The sequence below is a fragment of the Thamnophis elegans genome, chromosome Z, assembly GCF_009769535.1.
Source record: "Thamnophis elegans isolate rThaEle1 chromosome Z, rThaEle1.pri, whole genome shotgun sequence".
In the NCBI taxonomy this organism is placed as follows: Eukaryota; Metazoa; Chordata; class Lepidosauria; order Squamata; family Colubridae; genus Thamnophis; species Thamnophis elegans.
This window is the reverse complement of record NC_045558.1, coordinates 28,580,475-28,604,208: the sequence shown is the minus strand read 5'-3', so window position 1 is coordinate 28,604,208 and position 23,734 is coordinate 28,580,475. Positions and strand designations below refer to the sequence as shown.

Sequence of the window (23,734 nt, the reverse complement as noted above, 5' to 3'; positions counted from 1 at the left end):
GCTTTTTATACTGCCTTGGTCCCAAACAATTTAGAGATTTCTTTTGCTTGGCTAGTTCTAGTTCTCCATTTTTAAATTGTCATGCTAGGCAAACAATGCTCACATTTGCAACATCAATGTACAGCAAACACTTGTGAAATTGAGTTTGGGTAAAGATGCTAGCTGGCTGAGAAGAGGTTAGGGGAAAGGCTTGATATGATTCTCTTCACAATCTTTTAAAATAAAATGTCAGGATTTAGCCTGTTATATAACCTATGATTCAGATGTATAGGTCTTACAAGCTTTCTCTTTATCAAACAACTTTCATATGCAGTCACTTTTTTTGACATTTTTGTGATGGGTTTAGTGGCCAGTTTATCAATCCCTTGACGCTTTGAATACATATCAGTGTCAGATCTTTAGTCTAGACTAATTTATTAAGGAAATGGCATCTACGTGGCCAAATATTGAGAAAGAAAGCATGACAGAATTTGTTTAAGAATAATTTATAACTATAACTTGGAAATATCACTATGTACTGCATATGTTCAGACTCCTGTATGTGCCAACTTGAAGGCAATTCTAGGTCTTAAATTTGGCACACATATATGGCAGACATGTTAATCTCCCTTCAATGATACTCAGAGGCATACACACAAATTCCCAGAGACTCTATAGAAACAAAAATATTAAATATTCATATAACACATTCATTCAATATTTAATTTTCTTCAATTCTATCGTGCCCAATTGTTGGAGATTGCTTGGACAATTTCCTGTTTTCTAGGCAAGGTTTTTAGAAGTGGTTTGGCATTTCCTCCTTCACAGGGTTGCAAGAAAGTGATTGGTGACCAAAATCCAAGGCTTTGTGCCCAAGGCAGAACTAAAACTCATGGTCTTCCGGTTCTAGCTTGATTCCTTAATCATGACACCACCCACATTCAATATTGCTATATTCAATAATATATGCTATGCAAAAGCATTTGAAAAAGTATATATTTAATTCTTTAAGTAAGCCTTCAAATTAATGGGAAAATGCAGATTAATTTTAAAAAATATTCAAGGAACAGGAATATAGAAGTCCTAGCAGTATTTTATGGCACCAACCACCAAGTGACCCCTCCATCCTTTCAATGCCAATTTGTGGTTTATATAATCAGATGGTACATTACAAACAGTGGGAAAGTTTCTGTGTTTCCTCCAAGTGAGTGCTATGAAATTACAGGGTACATGTAAGCTTGTTTCCACTTCCCCACCTAAAGGGCAGGTTGCAATGTAGTTATGGCTAGAATTAACAAAAGGTAATTTATGAGATGCAGCTATATCGCATTTGCCACAAAACCCCATTTGCTTTCCATGCAAAGAAAACACTGATTTCCATGAAGTAGCAGAGAACTTTCCTAGACAGAGGCCCTACTGTAAGTGCTGCCAATTTTTAAAGCAGGGACTCTTACTTATGTGTTGTAAAAAGCCTATTTAGGTTAAGGACATATATTTATTTTATTATTTTTATTACTTGCCCCTTAAATACAGAAGAACTCTGAGTGGTTTACATTTCTTCCTTTTCGTAAGAATATTAAAACAACAAAACAACCTCACAAAAGAAAAATTCCCAAGAAAAAGAAAATTATAAAGAAAATTATAGTCCCTGGGGAACAATTACTATCAATAGTTGTAGCTGTTGGACTCTGTGTGGGTCCTCCCTAATGCTATTAATTCCTGGCTGCTTTTTGGTTTAGGATTTTCTTGCATTTTTTTTTTTAAAAAATCTTTATATAGTTATTCTATTGTATTCTGGTCTTTAAGCTTGTCTTGAACCATACTTTGGATTGATTTAAAAAAAATCAAAGTTGCTGAAAATGATAAATGAAGGTAATTGCTGATAGAAACTGGATTTTTCTGCTGCAATTCAAGGCAGCATTGTTATAAAATATAGGTTAACTCTGTTAAGCTTTAAGTTAAATTAAAATATAAATTATATTGTCCTTTATTTCTACTAATACTCCATTTACTAAAGCATTTTTTTAATTCTTCAAAAACATGAGCCTTGGTGGTGCAGTGGTTAAAGTGCAGTACTGAAGGTTACTTCTGCTCCTGCAATTTGGCAGATCAAATTTCACCAGGCTCAACATTGACTCAGCCTTCTATCCTTTTGAGGTGGGTAAAATGAGGACCCAGATTGTTGGGGGCAATATGCTGACTCTATAAACTGCTTAGAGAGGGCTGTAAAAGCACTATGAAGCAGTATATAAGTCTAAGTGCTATGGTATGCTATGACTATTTATTGTTTAAAATGTATACTGTATAACATTTAAAAAATTCTTATTGTTTATTTCTTTAGATTGTATGGGTGCCAAAAGGTTTATTCATTCATTAAACACATGAATATTGTTTCTTTTGTTCTAGCCCCAACTATGAATTTATGAACTATACCAGTGATGGTGAACCTTTTCAGCAAGAGTGCCAAAAAGGTTACGCAGAAAGATCGTGCGTGCACTTGTCAGGGCTGTGCTCTGGAAAAGTCGAACTTCCGACAATCAGCTGGCTGGTGTGCATGCGCACACCGGTTTTCGGTGTTGCAGCAGGGGAAGGACAGCTGATCATCATGCGTACATGTGTGCCAGAAACCCAGAAGACAAACAAACAAGGTGTGCATGCCAGGCAACATGGCTTTGAATGCCACTTTGGGCACACGTGCCATAGGTTTGCCATCACAGAACTATATTATTCTGAAGTCTAAATATTTGTTTTTAATAACTAATCCTTTCTCTATGTTATGGCTGTATTTGAGATCAATGATCATCAATTTTAGATGAGTTCTTTAATGTGATGGTCAAGCCATCACCATTATAACTTTTCTGTGACATAAAATGGATTGATTGATAATGTACTGACTTTTCATTTTGAATACACATAAACAAAGATCCATTAAATGTGTTGTAATTAAAGTTTGTTTCATAATCTACTGTATTTTTCGCTCCATAAGATGCTCCTGACCATAAGATACACCTAGGTTTAGAAGGACAAAAGCAAGAAAAAAAATCTGCCTGTGGCTCCCAGCATCCATCCAGTATTCATCTGGCTAGCATACTTGCAGCAAACAGCCAACAGCCTACTTCCTCTGCATCTGCTGGAATCTTTGCCTCAGAGCAGCTACTCGATGGTTGGATCGGCCTCCAGGAATACCGCTGATCAGCTGTGGCAGGCAGCGGGGATCGCTGCTGCTGTTCGCCGCTGCCTGTCAGCCATATTCGCTCAATAAGACACACAGACATTTCCATCCATTTTTGGGAGGAAAAAAAGTGTGTCTTATGGAGCGAAAAATACGGTATTTTCCTTGTTTACATTTTTAACACACTCCTTCAATAGCAATATCTACCTCCTTCATAACAAAGTTATCTCTTTTATTCTTCTCTTCTCTTGCTCTTTACAATCACCTGATGGCATCTATAAACCAGAATCCAGCAGTATTTTTTTTTTGTCAGTCATCTTTATGTCTTCATTCTCTTTTTTGTTCTTCTGTACCAATCCTACTATTTTTTTCTGTTCTCAGCTAATCTTCCTTTTTTTCAGCTCCCATATGCAACTGTATTAATCCTTAGGGTGGAACTGTTGGCTCAAGGAATTGGGATAAATCTATACCAGATATGCAGTTACAGATTGTTGTTTGGATTGTCTCATAATGTTTACATTATTTTCCGTAAAAGAATATAGGAGGATATATTAAAATAATTTTGTTTACCCATTTGGTGCTATTTTTTATATTTTTCAAGCATTTTTAATAAAGTATTGTTACATCATCTTGTCATGGACTAATTTTATCTGTCAGTTAAGTATACTTAAGATATTAAAAAATAACAAAATAACTAATATTTTCATTCTATAAATCCTATTTTGAAACTGATTTTGGACTGCAAACTTCACAGTTGCAAGTTATATTTTATATTTCGTTCTTTCTTACTTTCACCCCATTCTCTGTACCGTCCCATCTTGTCTGATTAATTCCACTTTAAACTTTAATGGTATTTATATGCTGCCCACTCCCTAGGGACTCTGGGCGGCTCACAGCAAATAAAACAACAATAAAAACATTTAAAACATTTAAAATTACAAAATTAAAATCAACACAGCATCCATTACATCAAATGGGGCTGGAATACTCAACAGCCCCAGGCCTGCCGGAACAGCCAGGTCTTAGTCGCTTTACGGAAGGCCGGGAGGGTGGTGAGGGTTCGGATCTCAGCAGGAAGCTCGCTCCACAAGGCCGGTGCAGCTACAGAGAAGGCCCTCCCTTGGGGAGCCGCCAACTGGCATTGTTGGGTTGACGGCACCTGGAGGAGGCCCAACCTATATGATCTTATTGGTCCTTGGGAGGTAAATGGCAGGAGGCGGTCTCTCAGGTAGCCAGGCCCGATACCATGTAGGGCTTTAAAAGTAACGGCTAGCACCTTGAAGGGAGTCCGGAAACTGATAGGAAGCCAGTGCAGCTCACGGATCATAGGTGTAACATGGGTGTACCTCGGTACACCCATTATTGCTCGCGCGGCTGCATTCTGGGCCAGCTGTAGTCTTTGGACACTCTTCAGGGGCAGCCCCATGTAGAGCGCGTTACAGTAATTCAGTCTTGAGGTGACAAGGGCGTGAGTGACCATTTGAAGTGCCTCCCTGTCCAGATAGGGCTGCAACTGGTGCACCACGCGAACCTGGGTAAAGGCCCCCCTGGTCACAGCTGACAAATGGTGTTCTAACATCAGCTGTGGGTCCAGGAGGACACCCAGATTGCGAGCCCTCTCCGAGGGGTGAATAATTTCAGCCCCCAGGCTAAGAGGTGGAATATCAGGACCGTCCTTGGGAGGCAACATCAATAGCCACTCAGTCTTGTCTGGATTGAATGCAAGCTTGTTCGCTCCCATCCAGACCCTGACAGCCTCCAGGCACTGGCACATCACTTCAACTGCTTCACTGAGTTGACATGGGGCGGACAGATACAGTTGGGTATCGTCTGCGTATTGGTGATATTTAATCCTGTGCCGGGGTATGATTGCACCCAGAGGCTTCATGTAGATGTTAAATAGGAGGGGGGACAGGACCGAACCCTGCGGCACCCCATAATTGAGGGCCCTTGGGGTCAACCTCTGCCCTCCGACCAACATCGATTGCGACCTGTCCGAGAGGTAGGAGAAGAACCACCGTAGGACGGTGCCTCCCACTCCCACCTCCCGTAACCGTCGCAGAAGGATACCATGGTCGATGGTATCGAAGGCCGCTGAGAAGTCAAGAAGCACTAGGATAGAGGAATGACCTCTATCCCTGGCCCGCCAGAGATCATCGGTCAGCACGACCAAAGCAGTTTCGGTGCCGTAACCAGGCCTGAAACCTGACTGAAAGGGATCCAGATAATCCGTTTCATCCAAGGTCCGTCGGAGTTGAAAAGCCACCACCTTCTCAACAACCTTCCCCACAAATGGGAGGTTGGAGACTGGACGATAGTTGTTCAAAATGGCTGGATCCAGGGAAGGTTTCTTGAGGATGGGTCTCACCACCACATTCTTTAAGGGGTGTAGGAAGGATCCCTCCTGAAGAGAGGTGTTAATAATCCCATGGAGCCAACCACGCGTCACCTCCCTGCTGGCCGAGATCAGCCAGGAGGGACACGGGTCCAGTAAACAGGTGGAGGCACTCACCGCTCCCATGGCCTTGTCTACTTCCTCAGGAGCGACAAATTGAAACTCGCTCCATAAAATCCGATCAGGACCTTCCCCCAGCACCTTGGCTGGTACCGTCCAAGTGGAGTCCAGGTCCGTCTGAATCCGAGCGATTTTATCTGACAGAAACTGGGAAAATTCCTCAGCTCTACCCTGTAGAGGTTCGTCCGCATCCCTCCCTTTCAAGAGGGAGCGGGCTATCCTAAACAGGGTGGCTGGGCATGATTCTGCGGATGCGAGAAGAGCGGAAAAATGCACATATTTTGCCGCCCGTATCACCACTAGATAAGTCCTAACAAAGGCTCTTAATTATGTTTGGTCGGATTCAGAGTTACTAGCCCTCCATCGTCGCTCTAGGCGTCTCTTTTGGTGCTTCATCTCCCGGAGTTCCTCGGTGAACCAAGGAGCCCTCCTGGATCCACTGCTGCGGAGAGGCCGTAAAGGCGCAATCCAGTTTAGAGCCTCCGCCGCCGCTATATTCCAAGCAGCGACTAAGGACTCTGCCGGACTGCGGGCCAGAGATTCAGGTATCTTCCCAAGTGCCGTCTGAAATCCCGTAGGGTCCATCAGGCGCCTGGGACGGAACCACCTAATCGGTTCCACCTCCCAATTGTTTATAGAGTTCTAGGGAATTTGGAAGGTTTTTTTCCCCACTGCTTTGGTCATTTCCCATTTATACTTATGTTAATCATAGTTGAAAAAATTGTTTTTACATTTTTAAATAGAATGTAAGCTGATCTAAACCCTATGATATCTGAATTTCACTATTATTTTCAGTTTAAAAGATTAAAAATGCATTCAGCCCGGTTTAATTTGTAGTTTTACACAAAGTGCCAAGTAGATGTTTTTGATGCTGCTTCTTCTTTTAAAGCATTCCTAGAAAATTAAATCCATGAAGCAAGGAAACTGTCTCTGTGTGTCATATCAACTACAGAAACCACTGGTGTGAGAAACTGCCAACTTAGAAATATTATCAGATCATTTCTATCACAGTGAAAAACTAGACACTGTGCAATTTGCTGAAATTGAGTATGCATCAGATGTTATCCAAGTGGTTGCTGTTACCTTGTCGATACCCCCAAGCCTCCTTATCTACAACGTGCTGATTAGAGAATAAAAGTCACTAGGAATCGATTATATTTAAGAATCTAACCATTTCATGTTGTTTCATATCGTTGAAAAAGTTTCTATGGAAAATAAACACACATATGTTCCTTCTTAGTTATACAGGGTTGACAGTTTGCCCCATATAATTAGCTGTGCAGAAACAATCTGCATTGGAGTGTTCAAAATATAAACTTTAATAAAGGCAATATGTGAAATATATTAAAGAAGGAATGGAAACTCATAATGTCTCATGATTTTAGACCATAATTAAGAAATTCATAGAATATTTTTCATATACCGTATTTAATTCAGAAATGTATTTTGAGAAGTGCAATATTTAGTTTGATCTAGTTACTCCACTTACTCCCATAATTAACATTTATGTATTTAATTTTTCATTTTTTTTATTTCCATCACTGAAAAAGTAGTATTTTAATTTTTATCATTATGATTCCATGGAAAATCAGGCTTTTGCTGTATGTGAATTTAAGAGTTTTATTCATACTAGAGTTTTATCCATACTAGATTTTTACTAACATTACTCATTCAAGGCAACAGACTTTGTTTCATAACAGCAAACTGGGGCAAAGTTCTCCATGTTTAGGATAACAAGAATTTCAAATGTGCAAATTCACATTTCATAGAACCCATTTTAGACGGCAAATTTCATTGCTTTGTCTTTTTTTACACTGTTTTAAATTTTCCTCCAAAGAGGAATACATTTTTCCACCTACAAATGAAGAAACAAGCAAAGGGAAAGGAGTGGGGTGGCTTATTCACATCTGCTTGATAGACTTTTGACAGGAAAGGGATTTCAACCTAGAAACTCCTGACTCACACTCAATTAATTTGTCTATCAGGGATGGGCAACCTGGAAGAACTTCTCTATACACAGCAATACATCATATCTACTGACATGGGCAAAACACAGGTGGATGGACATAATGAAAACTATGACTAGGACAATTAATTTCCATTGATCTAGGATCCTTGGACAGCTAGATTTCAGGGGATCTGTGAATTTGTACTGGAAAAAATTACAACTTACATATTTCTACTTTTTAGTTTTTAACTGTATTTGAGCATAATTGGGTTTGTAAGTTTATCAGACTCTCAAAGGGGTCCATAATATAAAACAACTAAGAAAGTATGAATTAAATAAATATGGTGTGTGTGAAACAACTAAGAGTGTCCCTGTTCTTGTAAGCTTTGGGTAATGTAGAATCTAAATCCAGATGTTGTAACTGAACCACTACTTCATTAGTGCCTACATATTTTATAGTGATTCCCATATTTAAATTATCTTTCAATCATATCCTGCAGCTACACTGTTCTCCTTACTCATTCTATTGTCTAATAGAATGAAATATTCTTTTGAAGCAGCTTATTATCTCCTACCAAAGATGTGTTAGTTGGTTAAAGGACCATAAACATTCTGCCAGCCTTTATAGCTTCCAAAAACTGGTGCGTGCGTGTGTGTGTGTGTGTATCTTTTATAGTGACAGAAAACAACAATATATGGACACCATTCATCTTAAGCAACTTTTTGTTCGCTTTTTCTTTTAATGACCCTGTAATCCCTTACATTGGGGTGGAGTTGAGGTTGATAGAATGGAGCTGAGCGTTTACTGGCAGATGCCCTTCTTGACACCTATGTGGAGTTTACAGCAGTTATTTTCTCTTTGCACTCAGACAGGAACATATCTGCCGCTCCTAGGATTGAACTCACAGCCTAGGATAATCACAGCCTCCTGATTATGAGGAGAGAGCTCCACCTCTAGACCACCATGCTATTCTTCTTATACTTAATTAGTTGAATTTAAAAATATATACAAGCAGGAAAATTTGATTAAGCCAAATGTACTGTTGCTATTTCTTTCCTTCCTTGTGTATGAGAAATGATAAACTCTGTGTCGTTAGATAGTTCTTCAGCAAAAATTTTAGTTGCTTTTCCTATGTGCAAAACAATTAAAATTGTTTCTGTCTTTCCTCTCACTCCTAAAGCAATTTTAAAAGCAATCAGCCCCCACCAGTACTTGCAAGTTAGGAAAAGTTATCACTTCCAACTTCATTGTTCTGAAGCAAAGTGCTGCATATTCTAGAATTAGCAGAACAGGAATTGTGCAAATAACAATAACTCAAATATGAGTTGTTTATAAGTTGCCTAATAATTTATCAATATAAATTCTGTTCAGAATTGTTTTCAGGTTATTTTACTTGAGTCTCTGCATACTTTCACACTGAAAGAAGTGTGCTTCCAAAACCCAGGCAAGCATTTCATATACTGAGTCCAGATTCTAACACAAGCGTTATTCATTATCTTCCATAGGACATGTAAGTCTTCAGTTAATTGTACAGTTGGAGAAACTACAGTGTGAATCGGATATCATGGTGGTTTCAGTTTGAATTCAATGGCCTTCTGCATTACATCTTCACTATCTTCCAAATGTTGACAACTGCAAGTTGTTGTCTTTAATCTTTTCCTAGCAAGCAAGATCACAACTCATATGTCAATTTTCAACTGTGTTACTATGGAAACTTCTGAGTGCATGGAACACAGAAATGAAGGATGAAAGCATCTCAAAATCTCTTTCATATTTATCAGCCATCCAAACTGATAGTATTATTTAAGAGCTATTTTACAAGGATGAGAAGGATATTGGTTGGACTAATGGCAACTACCACTTAATATGTTAGTGCTCATCTTATGATACAGGGAAATTCTGCATGTAATTCCTCCTGCTATTATGCAGCATTTTAGAAAAAGAAATTAGTCAGAAGGTATTTGCCCGGGGAGCCTATTTCTGTGTTTTCTCATAAATCAAAGTATTTCAGTGAATCCCCCTAGTTTAAATTTTTATTTGAACAGGAGATTATATGAAGATCTGAGACAGCAGTCTTAGATAGAAATAGACAAAGTGGAGTAGATTGAAAGGAAGACAAGGGACATAATTTACAGGCTAAAATACACTTTATGAGAAATTGGTTGAAAGGATGGAAACTCCAAATTTAGTATAGGACAACTGTAGATAGGAAAGATCTTATATTCAAAGAGGTTCACCTTGAAAGTAAAGCTTAGATATAGTGGCCTTAAATTATAGAACAACAATTTTAAGCTGAATATCTGCAGAAACATTTTGAAGGTAAAGGTAATAGTAGACTTTTTTTGGATCTACAATAGGTCATTCTACAATGATTCCTTTTTTAAAATATAATTTTATTGAAAGCTTAAAAAAGAAGAGTAAAAATTCATAAAACTTAAAACAGAATAAAAAAGAAAAAAGAAATAAAAGAAAAAGCTAAAGTTTAAAAAGAACAAAAAAGATAACAAGTAGAAACGAAAGAAACAAGATATAAAGAAAGGGCTTTCAAACTGCTTTACAGAAGTTATAAGTACAATTGTAAATTTAACTCTTTGTCTGAAGTGACATTAAGGATTCTTACTAATTTATCCTATCTACAGTGTCAAAAACCATACCTCCTGAGTTAATTTTTTTCTGTTTATCCTATAATGATTACTATATTTTTGTGATTTTATGAAATGATATAAACTATCGTTTGTTTTATCAGAACAATGATTGACTGGATTGGAATATTAATACTAGTCAATATATATTTATTTAAATAATTGGAATTAATATTGTTTTAAAAGAATTATGATTTTAAAACCATGTTTCATAAGATAATAGTTCTCCGTACTTCATAGATATAATCGGATCTTAAAAAAACCCTCACAGAGCACTATCAACACAGCATGTTGGTTATAATTATGAGAAGTTCCCAGTTGGAACTGCAATTGAACAATTAGGTTTTATTGCATAATTCATGTAGGAATAGATATATAAAACAGTCTTCACATGACAGTATTTATAGTTTGCAGGGGACAATGTTGCTAAATTTTATCCATTTATATATTTTTTTCTCTATACAAAAATAATAAATAAATTCTAATGTTACTATCAAAGAACCCAGTCAATGAAATAATTTTAATTTCCAACAAAATCCAATGGGGCAAATTTTAATGCCACATGAGGTTATCCACAAAGTAGTTCAGATGAGGGGAATTATATTGGAAACAAGTAAGAGACAACTTTGCTTTGATCTGCATCCTCTCTTCATACTGTCTGGCACTTGTGAGAGTTATTTGGCAGGTACTGGCATATGTCAAAGCAAAGTGTCTATTGAGGCCACAGTAGGGATTGAGTAGCTCCAAAAAGCAACTTCAAGTCTATGCTTTGCATGGTCTTTTATAAAAATAGATCATAGCTTTAAAAATTTAGCTTAACTCACACAGTGATTTCTGGCTACAGGTCCTCAATAGCCTAGGACCAATAAATAAATAAATAAATGGCTCTATTGACTTGCATTACCAGAATACACTTTTTGTCCCTGTTTTTTAAATAAAACCAGTAGAGGGAAGCAGCCCTTTTTTCACACTATCATACTGATAGGGTTTTGGAACATGTTATCAGCCCAGAATACATTGGAATACAGCAGATAAGGATGCAAAAGAAATTCATCAGAGATGTCTTTTCATGGGAAGTGTTCTCACGTCTGTCTTAGCAGATTCTATCACTACAGAAATGTATGCTCATGGAATACAGTGTTGCCAATTTGAAACAGTACAAAATCTGTAAAATATGTTTGTTTGAAGTTATGTACCCAAAAAATCCATGTGCCAATTAGAGGATATTTTATGCAAAGCAGTCCATTTTAGGAAAAACAAATGCAATGTGTGCATTTGATTGGCAATTAGGGAAAAACAAAAATAAATGTAATAATTCTGCTTTGCTTTTACTGTTACAGAATGGACTATATTTGGACTAATGTGCACATACTCTAAGTTTGAAATATATGGCAGGCCCTTTATTTATTTTTAAGATCTGAATAAGGGCCTAGGCAGGTAAGATTACTGAGCTGAATGTCTATGGAGATTCTCAGTCATCCAGGTCATGGTCGTCCCAAAGGTGCTTTTTTGAAGAGGCAACTGGATTTTCTGGTTTTTCTTTATTTCACTTCTCATTCAAGAAGCTACTTAAGCTCTGAATGGTGAGGAATGGAAGGATTTATACTCCTTGAAGACAACTGGTCATTTGCATTCTTTTTAGTGGGTTATTAAGGTTATCTGTGTCATCAGGGACACCTGAGTGGTGCAAATTAGTGTGGAGCCTTCTTGGACTTGTTGAAAGGACTGTGTTGTAGATTGGAGATAGATGTTGTCATATCTCTCCCACTCTGTTGTGAGAGGGGTGTTCAATTTTGACATAGATGATCTCTTTAATCTCTCTTTCAAACCAGCGATCCCCTCTGTCCAAAATATGAACTTTGTTGTCCTCTGTCTTTTAAATGCAGTTGGACTGCTGAATGTAGTCCTGATGTGTTTGGTCTCCAATTTTGTGCCATGTGTTTATGAACTGGTTGTTTTGTTTCCCCAATATACAGATCTGCACATGGCTCACTGCATTGTATTGCATATACCATATTGTTCAGTTTCTGACTGGGTGTTTGATCCTTGAGGTGGACAAGCTTCTGCCTTAGTGTATTTTTGGGTTTGAAGTGTGCACGTGTGTTATGTTGGCTGAAGATTCTCCTGAGCTTTTCCGATATGCCTGCAACGTACGGAACGACAACATTGCTTCATTTATTGTTCTCTATTACTCGATTGTCTATTACAGAGGAGCTCCTGTAGGGTCTTTTTTGAGATGTATGTTGCAAGCATATTGGAAAAGGTCAGGGGAATCTTCAGCCAACATAACATATGTGTACAGTTCAAACCCCTCAGCATGGATGTTAAAACAAAGAAACCTTGGTGCTTATTTCTCCCGAAGTCAGAATCTGAAATTTTATGTTAATAGCCTTTCTTATTATTAGAAAACTTTTAGGCCTTTAGTAGTTTCCCAGTTTTCAGAATTAGCATTCATAGGAATCCCGTATGATATATGCACCTCTAGAACAATTAATTACATCAATAATGGCAGTACATACTGATTTTCGTCAGACATGGGAGTCAAATAACCTTGGCAAAATAAGAATTGAGAACAAGGATACACTAATTGCCCAAATGAGCCAGCAATTAGTGTTGGCTCTCCCCCCCTCCTTTTTCATTAATTAAGGGTCAATTTTTTTTATAGCTAGTAAAAAAAATTATACCGAACAGAGAAATACAGAGCTGATGAAAACAGAAATAAACTTTAAGTTAATCTCATTTTATTTAAATGTTCAGAACCGGACAATTTCCAGCTATAGAAATCTTATTCTAGTAGCAATCCCACTGAATGGTGTGAATTTGGCAAAGAATGAGATAAAAATAGGGTACAGCTATATTCATTGTTGATGTGCCAGCTCTTCAAAGTAATCCAAACCAGGAAACCAAATCCAAGAACATTAGCACTAATTTTATTGTACAGTTACAGTAACAGAATCTTGCAAATCCAAAAGCACTTGCCTCCTCCCCTGCCTTTACATTTCAGAGAACTAGGGAGGGTCAATTCTCTACTCCATTCCTCCTTTGTATTAAGATTTCATTTATGAGACCATTGTGTAAGTTGCAGCTCTTCCCTCCTATCTCTTAAGATTATTCTTACATGGTGTCATCTCAGTCATCTATGAGGGAATGTGACTTTTTCAAGCATATTCTTCCCCAGAGCTGCCCTGCAATACTTGGAAAACATGTAACTGCTTTAAAGCTCTGCAGAAAGAGACAAGGGAAATGCCTCTGTGCGAGCCAAAGCATTGTATTTTTTTGGAGTCCTACTAATAAAAAAAAAAACCACCTTCTCTTTCCAAGGACATATTTGACTATTCAGGCAAAGAAAAAAAAACTTATTCAAAATGATTAGGTGTAAGTGTGTGTGTGTGTGTGTGTGTGTGTGTGTGTTAGAGAGAGGGGCGGGGACATGTTTGCATAAAAGATAGACTGCGTTTGAATGAACTCACATTTCCTTAAAATATGAAAAAAAAATCTACTTGATTTGAAATGTCAGATTTTTGTCAGATTATGCAAAGTGAACGCTAAGGAAGCCACTTACCCCCAGTTGCAACAGTAATTTCACGTAGGAAATGGCCATAAAATGGAAAATCGAAGGACAGATTCACTCTCTGCAAGGAACAACACCAAAAGATAAAATTAATAAAGGAAATTAGAGCAAAGAATCAGTTACTTCAGAACATGATCCAGCTCTCAAAAGCTGCTTCCATCTTAAGGCTTTTTAACATTAGTTTTCCTCATTTTTTTTTTTTAGTATTAAAACTGACTAAAAAGATTTAGCAATATATAAAGCAGCTTTTCAAAATCCTGTAATTCTCACACAGAACGGATATGCTGTTTTGGGATTATTGAAGGTCTCATCTAAGCCACTGGAAGCACGACGGATTGGGAAGCTTCATAAAAAGAAAGAAGTTTAAAAGTGTTAGTGAAAACTGAGTCCGTCATCCAGGTATATTTGATGCTATCCTTTTCAAAGCAGATAGGCCAGGACTGAATTTGCAATTCTCTGTTGCTCATATTTCCCTGAACTAATTTTCTTTTAGTCAATTTTATTATAGTCTTTCCTCTAGGTACGCGGGTATCAAACTGGTGGCCCATGAGCCAAATGCATTATGCACCGACCCCAGCTTCACAAAGAGAAAAAAAATGTTGCAAAACATTATGTGATGGCAACATGGCACCACGAGTTTGACACCCATGCTCTTTTTTCATTGACAACAACCCTATGTCATAAACTTGAGTGAGTTTCCATAGGTAAGAATACTTAGATCCACATACTTAGATACTTAGATAAACTATCAACTCATTTCCTTGTATTTGGCTAACAGAAATATATGAGCACAGCCACTGTATTTATAGAAAAAGTTTATGTTTTATGCTCTATAGGCTCAGTCATATTGTGACTTAGTCAATATATTATTATTATTATGTTGCAGAAAATAACAAGACTTAGACGTCTCGGGATCAAGAAGAAGTTTATTGGCAGCTAGGTTCAGAAAACTAGTCAAAGGCTAGTATACAAGTTCTGAACAACCCTTATCATCGACGCACACATTCTTATACATTCTCAAAAGTAGCATAATACGGAAACACTGAACTTATTTCTTATTGGTTATCTTGAGGAAAAAAGCCTTATAAGTAGATATTATCTTACTTCTCCTTTTGTCTTGTGCCATAGGTATTGACTATGTGTCTCTGTATGAACTTTAGCTGAACTCTGTGGTTTTGGGCTTTTGACATTTTCCTGTTTTTGTATATGCCTTACAAGCAGGTTTTTATCTCTCCCTTGTGCCACGTCTCCCTTTTATATTTTAATTCACATTTTATCCTGCTTTAATTAGCCATGGACGGTATATGAAATACATTTCATTTGGAAAGGATAGTTCTGTCCTGAGTGTCACTAATAGTTCTGCAGAATTGTGCAAAGCGGAAAGAGACCGATTTTACCATTTATGATGCGACAGATAATAAGAAAAGCATATCTTCAAAATTTTACAATTTATCACCATCAGTGCCCTGCTAAAGGTCAAGGTTGAGTTAGCTACATGCTTCAATATGAGATTACAGAATGAGTTTCTTACTATGTAAAGCACAAGAAACTTTGGCTGCACATAGCTTTGGAATGGATTCTGGAAAGATGTTCTGCCATGCAGTCACTGATCTTAAGCTCTTTAAAATGGTCCCTTTAAATGTTTACATAATCTTCATTTAAAGTTATACCCATCCACTTTCAAAAATTTTTCTAGATAAAATACTTAACCTGGTATCAATTGTACTTTGTACTCTAATATTTAAGATTAGATTTCCTTTCTTCATAGTAAAACAGAAATCCTTATTAATATCCGTTTACAATCAAGAGCATTAACTCTATTTTATAAAGATACCATCCCAATCAAAAAGGAATGTACAAAATGCAAGATTTTATATAAAATATTTTCTGATGTGATATTAACAACATTTATATATATCAGTGCTTCAAGGCAAGCTAAATCATGAAATAGAATGTACAAAAAATAATGGAACTCTACAGATAAAGGCTGTAATAGAAATTCGTTCAGCGAAAGGTGGGACATTTATGCCATCATTTAAAATGCATGATGAGTCAAATCCAATTTTAGAGATGTATTTTGAAGCTAATAATTCATTCTCATTCTCATTCTCACTCTCTGTCTCTCTGTCTATGTCTGTGCGTCTGACTGTCCGTCTGACTGTCTGCCTGCCTGTTTCTCTCTCTCTCTCTCTCTCTCTCACACACACACACACACACACACATGCACACACACTCAAGGCATCTGTATGTTCAAAGGTAGAAGGACTTACAAATTTCTAAAATGGGAGAATGGATGGTGAAGATGGTGAAATTGGCAGACATGATAGATTTGATGACAGAAAAGTGGCAAAAGTCCAATAAATTTAATTTATTGGACTTTTGTAAAAAGAAAAAAAAGAAAAACTGGTTTGCGGATTTGATGATTAGAATTATATGAGCTTATCAAAATAATGAAGACAAATGTTAACCTTAGTTTAAGAGTTTGATGTACTCTTATATCTTTATCTCTATCAAAGAAAGTTGGAAATCATTCTTTTCCTATTTTTCTTACTTTTTTTCCCTGCACTTTTATTCTTACCCCCTTCCAAGACTTTCCCCCTTTTTAATTTTCCATTTCTGTTTCTTTATTTCTTATCTTTGTATCTTTTTGAAAAGTAACAAAGCTATAAGAATTCTTACTTTATATACTAGTATAAATAGTCATAAGCAAATAATATTGTGTTCCCTGGGGAGAGGCATTGGAGAAGAAGTTCAACTCTTCTTCATTGCATAAGAAGCTGGGCAGCAGTCATTCTAACTTTGGTTGAGCAGAAATACAATACTGGGAACTATAGTTGAATTCTATAATTATTTCTTTTCTGAAAGTTCCCGAGCTAGCAGAGCAGATTTATCCTCATTTGAGTCAAAGTAAATTGGACAATAGTTTAAAACAAACCCATATTTTCTAGAAATAGTGGTTTGTTTATATTAACACACAAACCATGGTTCATCATAGCTGACCTTAAAAATTACAATAAATCAAATCCAAGAAAACCACATTTTGATTCCAAAGACTGTCTATTGTCTGCTCTTCTCTCATATAACTGCTGCAAATGTTTCCAACAAGTTGAAATTAATTTAGGAAGATTCCATTCAATTTGCAAAAATAACCTTGAATATTTGTGAACTGGGTTACATATAATCAAAAAAAGTAGGCAATCAGGCAAAAAATATGTCATCGGTTAAACAGAAAAGAAAAAACTAAGCCAGTGCTCAAAGCTGTGATTTTTCTCTGTTTGATTAAACCAAGACCACATTTTCTAATTTCCAGAGTAGTGAAAATTATGTTTGCCCAGACATACTCTCATTGAATTCATGGCAGTTGATTCTGAGGACCAGTGTATATAAGATTACACTCTAATTTACATTAAGTAATCCTCTGTAAAGTATTCTTGATATATACATATTTACTTTCCAGTTCCTATTCAAAATTCAAAAACTTAACTTAGTTGCAAGCTGATGATTTAGCCAAAAAATCACTTCTTTATTTACCTTCCAATATTCTACAAGTATATCCACAAATGTTTTCTTATTACTTAATGAAAATAAAGCCAAGGATATCCTTTCTATTTCCCTCTCAACATTTTCTTCCTTATCCTTTACACATTTACTCTTTTATTGCAAATTCCAGACTCTTCCTTTAGAGCTCGCAATCTTGATGCTTCTTTGATCTTTACACTGTCTCACATAATCTACCTCTCCTGCAAAAGCTTTAAGTTCATTTCCCTCCCTTTATTTCATCTTTTGCCTTAAAGGCAACTCCTTTGTACTGTTGGACACAGAACACAATGAGCCTCTTATTTGAAAATCCTCTTTTTCCTTAACAATAGTTGATGCTTTCTTTTCTAAATATGTTTGCACAAAATAAGTTTCACTCCCTTTGATGGCATTGGTTCTATGCAAAAATTCACAGATAAGGCAACTTTCTTATTACAATTTATAATTGATATAAATTTTAGGCCCTAATAGCCTTGGATAAAACATAACCTAGAGCTCCAGTTATGAACAACTTTGTTTTCCACTTACTTTGGGTGGTAAATTAATAATTATACAATAATTCTAATGTACTTAGCTCACTAATAAATACTTTCTACTTCTGTCTAACAATGGCAAGAAATAAATAGGGGCTTAAAATTCCTACCTAGTTTTCGCAAGTAGTTTCCTTAAATCACTTCCTTGTGTGGTTGCTAAAAGAAATAGGAAGATCTTGGCCATTAAAAACTTGCCTTCCACACCTTAAATCATAGCATGGCCTCAGTTCCAAGAGGCCAAATATATTTATTGGTTTCATAGCTAACCATTGTTTATTGTTAAACTTCTTCGAAGTAGTCTTAGTTTTTTGAGCAACTTTTTCTCCTGTGCCTTCCCATGAAAATGTGAATAAATCCAAACAGCTGAGTAACTTCAATTATGCAAATAGACCGTGGATGTTATAAATCAGGAATGAATATCTGTACTGAGTAATTCTCAATTTCCTCCTCATTCTTCTTGTCACTAGCTGACTTTGGTGCCAGGACCTTGGCTTATATTTAAGACCATCGTGTATAATACTGGTTTGTTTCAAAAGTTGATAACACAAATTAAGCTAGAATTGCCAAATTAGAATATAATGGGATTTTATACAGTCCAGAAACTTTAAATCAAATCTGATGTCTTACAAAAGAGAACAGACTGAAATAATTTAAATTGAAGTACTGGTATGATATTTCCTTGTCTCAACTTCTTCCTGTTCTTTTCAGGCCTTAATAAAACATTGAACCCTTTTACATAAAGAGACACAGCTCTTCTTAATTTGGTCTGCTCATTTTTTTTACATTTTGCAGCTAACAAAGTTTGTTCCATCAAAAGTGATTATGTACGCTGCTCTAAGAAAAGCAACTTCCTTCCTTGGTATCTTTAATTCATGGGTGTACAACTTTTTTCAGCCTAAGGGACAGCTTCAGCTATTGAGCAATGTGTCAAGTCTTGCTCTCTAAAGCAAATATGAACATATTTAAGAACTTTATTATTTTTCATTGTTTATTTTTATTATTTTATTTTCCATTTAATGGACTAACTTAGGAGAGAAGGGAATCCCTTCTTCCTGCAGATAATTGCAGCAATACACATACATTGTATTACGCCAATTTGGAAATTGACAGTGATTTCAAGGTAGCTGATTTATTCGTTGCTGCAGAAATCTGGTCCATGAAAGTATGTTGCACTGATACCAAAAAACTAAAACTAAGCTGTACTTTACCTTCTTTATCCTTCAATCTTCTACATTCACAAATGCAGAGAAACTCATTCCAATTCTTATTATTAAAAATTATGCAAGCAGATAGCCTTCAAATCAAAACCATTAGTTTAATGACAACTTGAAGTTACTATGGCACTGAAAAAAGTGCCAGTGACTGCTTCTTACATTTATGACCATTTCTCATCTCCTGATTACATGCTCAAAATTCTGACATTTGGCAATCAACCTGCATTTATAGTGGTTACAACATCCAAAGGTCACATGGTAGCCATTTGTGAACTTTTGGGAAGCAAAGTCAATGGGAAAAGTTGTATTTGCCTAATGTCTGTGATTCACTTAACGATTGCTTAACAACATGCCAAAAATGTCATAAGATCAGAGGTAATTCACTTAACTACTGCCTTCCTGAGCAACAGAAATTCTGACTCCAATTGTGGTTGTCAGCCTAAGACTACAGATACTCTATTATGCATTATTTCCTTTTTAGGTGACTGTCAGACACTGGATCATATAGTCACTAGCTGCCATTTGATACCTTACGCAGCAGGAAAAGCAGACTTTCTTCAACTAAACAAATATTGTGCTTAATTGGATAAATATATACAACACCTACTATTATGAATCAATTTATTTTAAAATGTAACCTATAGCTTATATGTATAATTTCTTGAATTCCTCAAACCTTACAGAATTGACTACATACAGTATTTCCATCATATGTGTACCACAGTATTATGTGCTCCTTTTTATAATTGTGTTACTGTTATCCGTGTGCTCTATGCCACTTGCTAAATAAATAAATAAACAAATAAATAAATACAAACAAACAAACAATTCTGTAAGTAACCATTTAATAATTGAAATCTTTTTTTTTCTATGTGTTCATGTGTGTGTTTGTTTGTGTGTTTGTTCTTTTTCTTAGGGAGCTATCTGTATTTTCTCCACGAATTTCAGCATGATATAACATTATGTACTTCATAATGACAAGATGTATCTCTTTAACAAGGATAAAGAAAACAGGCAAGTTCTGACAAGGAAACTATAAGAAATTTTAACACTTTGACAGTTCTTTTATTTGCCTCCTTCCTACTTTTTTTCAAATTTATTATGTTTGAGAAACTGGAATAAAGCATAAAACTGTGAAACGATGTCAAGTCTAAGAAAAAGCCACATTTTCTCCTTGTTCTTTGAGAGAAAAGGGTTATAATCTAGATTTAATTGTAATTGGTATTCTGGATTTTTTTTAAAAAAAAAAGTTTGAATGAATTTGATATATGAGATTCTTGCATATGAAATGAATTGCCAAGGTTAAACATATTAAATATCTACTTGATTGCAGAGCCACTTCTGAGAAACATACATTAATTTGGTCTGGTAAAGGGTAAAGTTATTATAAAACTATTATTCTATAATGGTTTGCTAAAAGATCCTTTAAACTAAGATAAGTAGAACTAATCGTTTTGGTCAAAAAAGGCAACCATTTATTACAGCAGATTACTATTCTGCCTTTTGGTAGCTTTTAGACTAAAAATATCAAGAAAAAGCAGAAAAAAATCATGTTTCTGCTTTCTAACTTTTAAAATGGTAAAGTGATATTGGATGTTCTCCTGTATTGAAATATTTTGCACAAAACAAGGTTATTTCTAAAAATTATGATTTGCACCCAAGTATTTATATTTATGGTTAATAATTTGAGACTAAGTAGTCATTTCAGAATTCCAATTAAAAAAAAAATTTTTTTGTACATGATCATCCTTATGAAAATTTTGATTGAATTAGCTCAATAAGAAGCAAGTTACCATCGTCATATCTCTTAACCAATTCTCATTTTGGTCTTGAAGTTTCTGCAGCTACTTTCAAATATGGTTCATATGCAAAGAAATTAAAGTACCCACCACTTGAGCATAACTATGCCATTAGGGCATTAATGTTTTTTTTTTTATTTGTCTGGATGAAACTTGCTTTCATATAAACAAAAATAATCTTTAGTTGTCATCCCAAAATTGTTAATTGAAGTACAGCCGTTAATTACCACAACAAAAACTGATTAATTTTAAGCATTAATTGCTAATGCTTAATATTATTTTCATCAAAGCATTCTTCTGTATAGCATAAATCTCAGAGTAACAATTCTTCATATAAAACTGTAGATCGCAAAATTAAGTCAAGTGAAAAGTACCATGAAGTTTATGTAACTTGCTATGTGCCAGCCCTTCAAGTTAAACCAAGTCAAGAAACGGATATCACAAAGAATCCTGTAATATTTCTTTATTGTTTTAGATTAACAGATAATAACAGAATGTTGAAAGTTTGTCCAAATTTGTCTGACCCCTATTATGGTAAACAAAATCAGGACAGTGGTTAGAATGTAATACAGCAGGCTACTTATGCTGACTGTTGTCTGCCAACTGTTCGGCAGTTTGAGTTTCACTGACTCAAGATTGACTCAACCTTCCATTTTCCCGAGGATGGTAAAATGAGGACCCAGATTGTTGGGGGCAATATGCTGATGCTATAAACCGCAGAGGACTGTAAAGTATTGTGAAGCGGTATACAAATCTAAATGCGATTGTGATTTGTTTCCATCTCTGTGCTGTATATTATAGCTTTGTTTAACAATCATTCAAAGTTATGACAGACAACAAAAAAAAAGCTACCTGTCTTCAAAGTTATGACTGCCACTTCCCCCTCCCATATGGTTAAGTGATTGCATATTGAGTGCTCAATATCTACATTTTGTAACATTTGTTGTTGTTTTTTTACAATAGTGAAGTGCAACCCTCCCCACCTATGAGATATGTTGGATTCACTAAAAACCATGTGGCTCACTTCCTTTATAAGCATCACAAAAGTAATAAAAATAGTAACATTGATTCAGATCACATGATGCTTTGCTTAATAACTTATGACCAAAATTCTGGGCTCGGTTGTGACTGTAAGTGGAAGATTACCTGTACTATTTTCTGAAAGTTTCTCCTTAATGATTCACATTTTAAAGGTCATCTTTAAATTACTTTATATTACATGATAATGGAATCTCGTCCTTCTTTATCAAGATTCTGATCTCATCATCAAACCAGAATATGCATTACAATTATGCAACCACAGACTTCACTTAAATGAGTTTGGTGTGCTTAACTGCATGAAAAGTTGGATGTTGGAACAGATCATTTATTTATATCCTGCCATTATTTTTATAATCATTTTACTTATTTTTATAAATAACTCAGGACAATGAACATGTCTAACACTCATGTTCCCTTCCCCCTCACCATAACTAGTTAGGTAAGTTGGGTTAAAAGAGAGTGGCCAAAAGATACCCAGATGGCTTTTTGTCAAACCCAGGACGGAATTCATGGTATCCCAATTTCTAGCCTGCTGCCTTTATTACTACAGTAGACAAAATTGCCTGGTTTTTTAATGCTGTATAATCACTTTCACCATGCAATTTCAATGTGTGTGTGTGTGTGTGTGTGTGTGTGTATGTATGTATGTTTGTGTGTGTGTATATGTTTATATATATTTTATATAAACAAAGAAAATAGCAACTAAAGAAACATACAATTTCTTTCTCTTTTCCAATTGATATTCCAAAGTAAGCCTATCTTAGCCAAAAAGTCATGCCAGTAAGATTCTTTCGGTGCAACCGTTGACTTTCTTTTACCATATAATCCATCATATCCAGACATCTTACAGAAACTTTGTGCTATGTCAGATTTATTCTTTTAACTGGGATCTCTGATTCCACATTCCCAATCCTTTCATAACTCTTTTTTATTGTGTAAAGTAATTTTTATAAATTATATTTTCTAAATCTGGAGAATGCATTAATTACCGTATTTATCGGCGTATAACACGCAGTTTTAAAACTAAAATTGCAAGCTTAAACCCTGCCTGCGTGTTATACGCCGATACTGCGTGACGCCGGGTCCCAAACTGCCTGCTCCAGCTGATTCACCGGCGCCCATGAAAGGAAGTTTTCTTCCCTACTGAAACAGAAGCCGCAGCAGGAGAGCGAGGCTGCTGCCGGCCGTTTCACCTTGCGCAGCGAATTTGACTGGGTCCCGGGGCTTCTGCCGGGCGGCAGAAGCCCGGGAAGGCGAAAGCCTCGCTCTCCATGGATACTTTGACCTTCCCACAGTTGCTTTTCTGAGCAACTGGGAGACAGAAGGGACGCAATCTCCTTTCATTCTCCCTCTGCCTTAGTCACTCGTTCGGGCAGCAGAGAACGAAAGAAAATTGCATAGCCAAGGACAAAGGAGCCTGCAGCCTCCTTCATTCAAATGTTCAGGCAGCGGGGATGGGGGGGGGGCTTTCTCGCATGCCTTCTTTCTCTGAAGCGCTGCAAACCTTGGGATTGTGTAGCAGCCAAAGATCGCCTGGTTAAAAAGGAGGAAGAGGAGGCTCCACTAGTCCGGAGCCCATCCGCGGTGGCAGGGATCCCCCACACACATACACATACACACAAGGAGGGAGGAGAGACAGAGAGAGAGACAGACACACACAGAGAATGACAAGAGAGACAGAGAGAGGGAGGGGGGGAGATAGAGGTAAAGAGCCACACAGAGAGTGAGAGACAAACAGATACAGGGAGAGGGAGGGGGAGAGGGAGGGAGTGTTTATGCACA

At 36.4% G+C, this 23,734-nt stretch overlaps 1 protein-coding gene across 2 annotated transcripts in view; it reads right to left on the bottom strand.

Moving 5' to 3' along the window:
• PLXDC2 (plexin domain containing 2) overlaps positions 1-23,734 on the bottom strand; it is a 276,086-nt gene that overhangs the window by 75,600 nt on the left and 176,752 nt on the right. For both annotated transcript variants that reach the window (XM_032237801.1, XM_032237802.1), the window contains exon 4: positions 13,820-13,889. In XM_032237801.1, the coding sequence (XP_032093692.1) occupies positions 13,820-13,889 (70 nt within the window). The remainder of the gene's footprint in view (positions 1-13,819; positions 13,890-23,734) is intronic.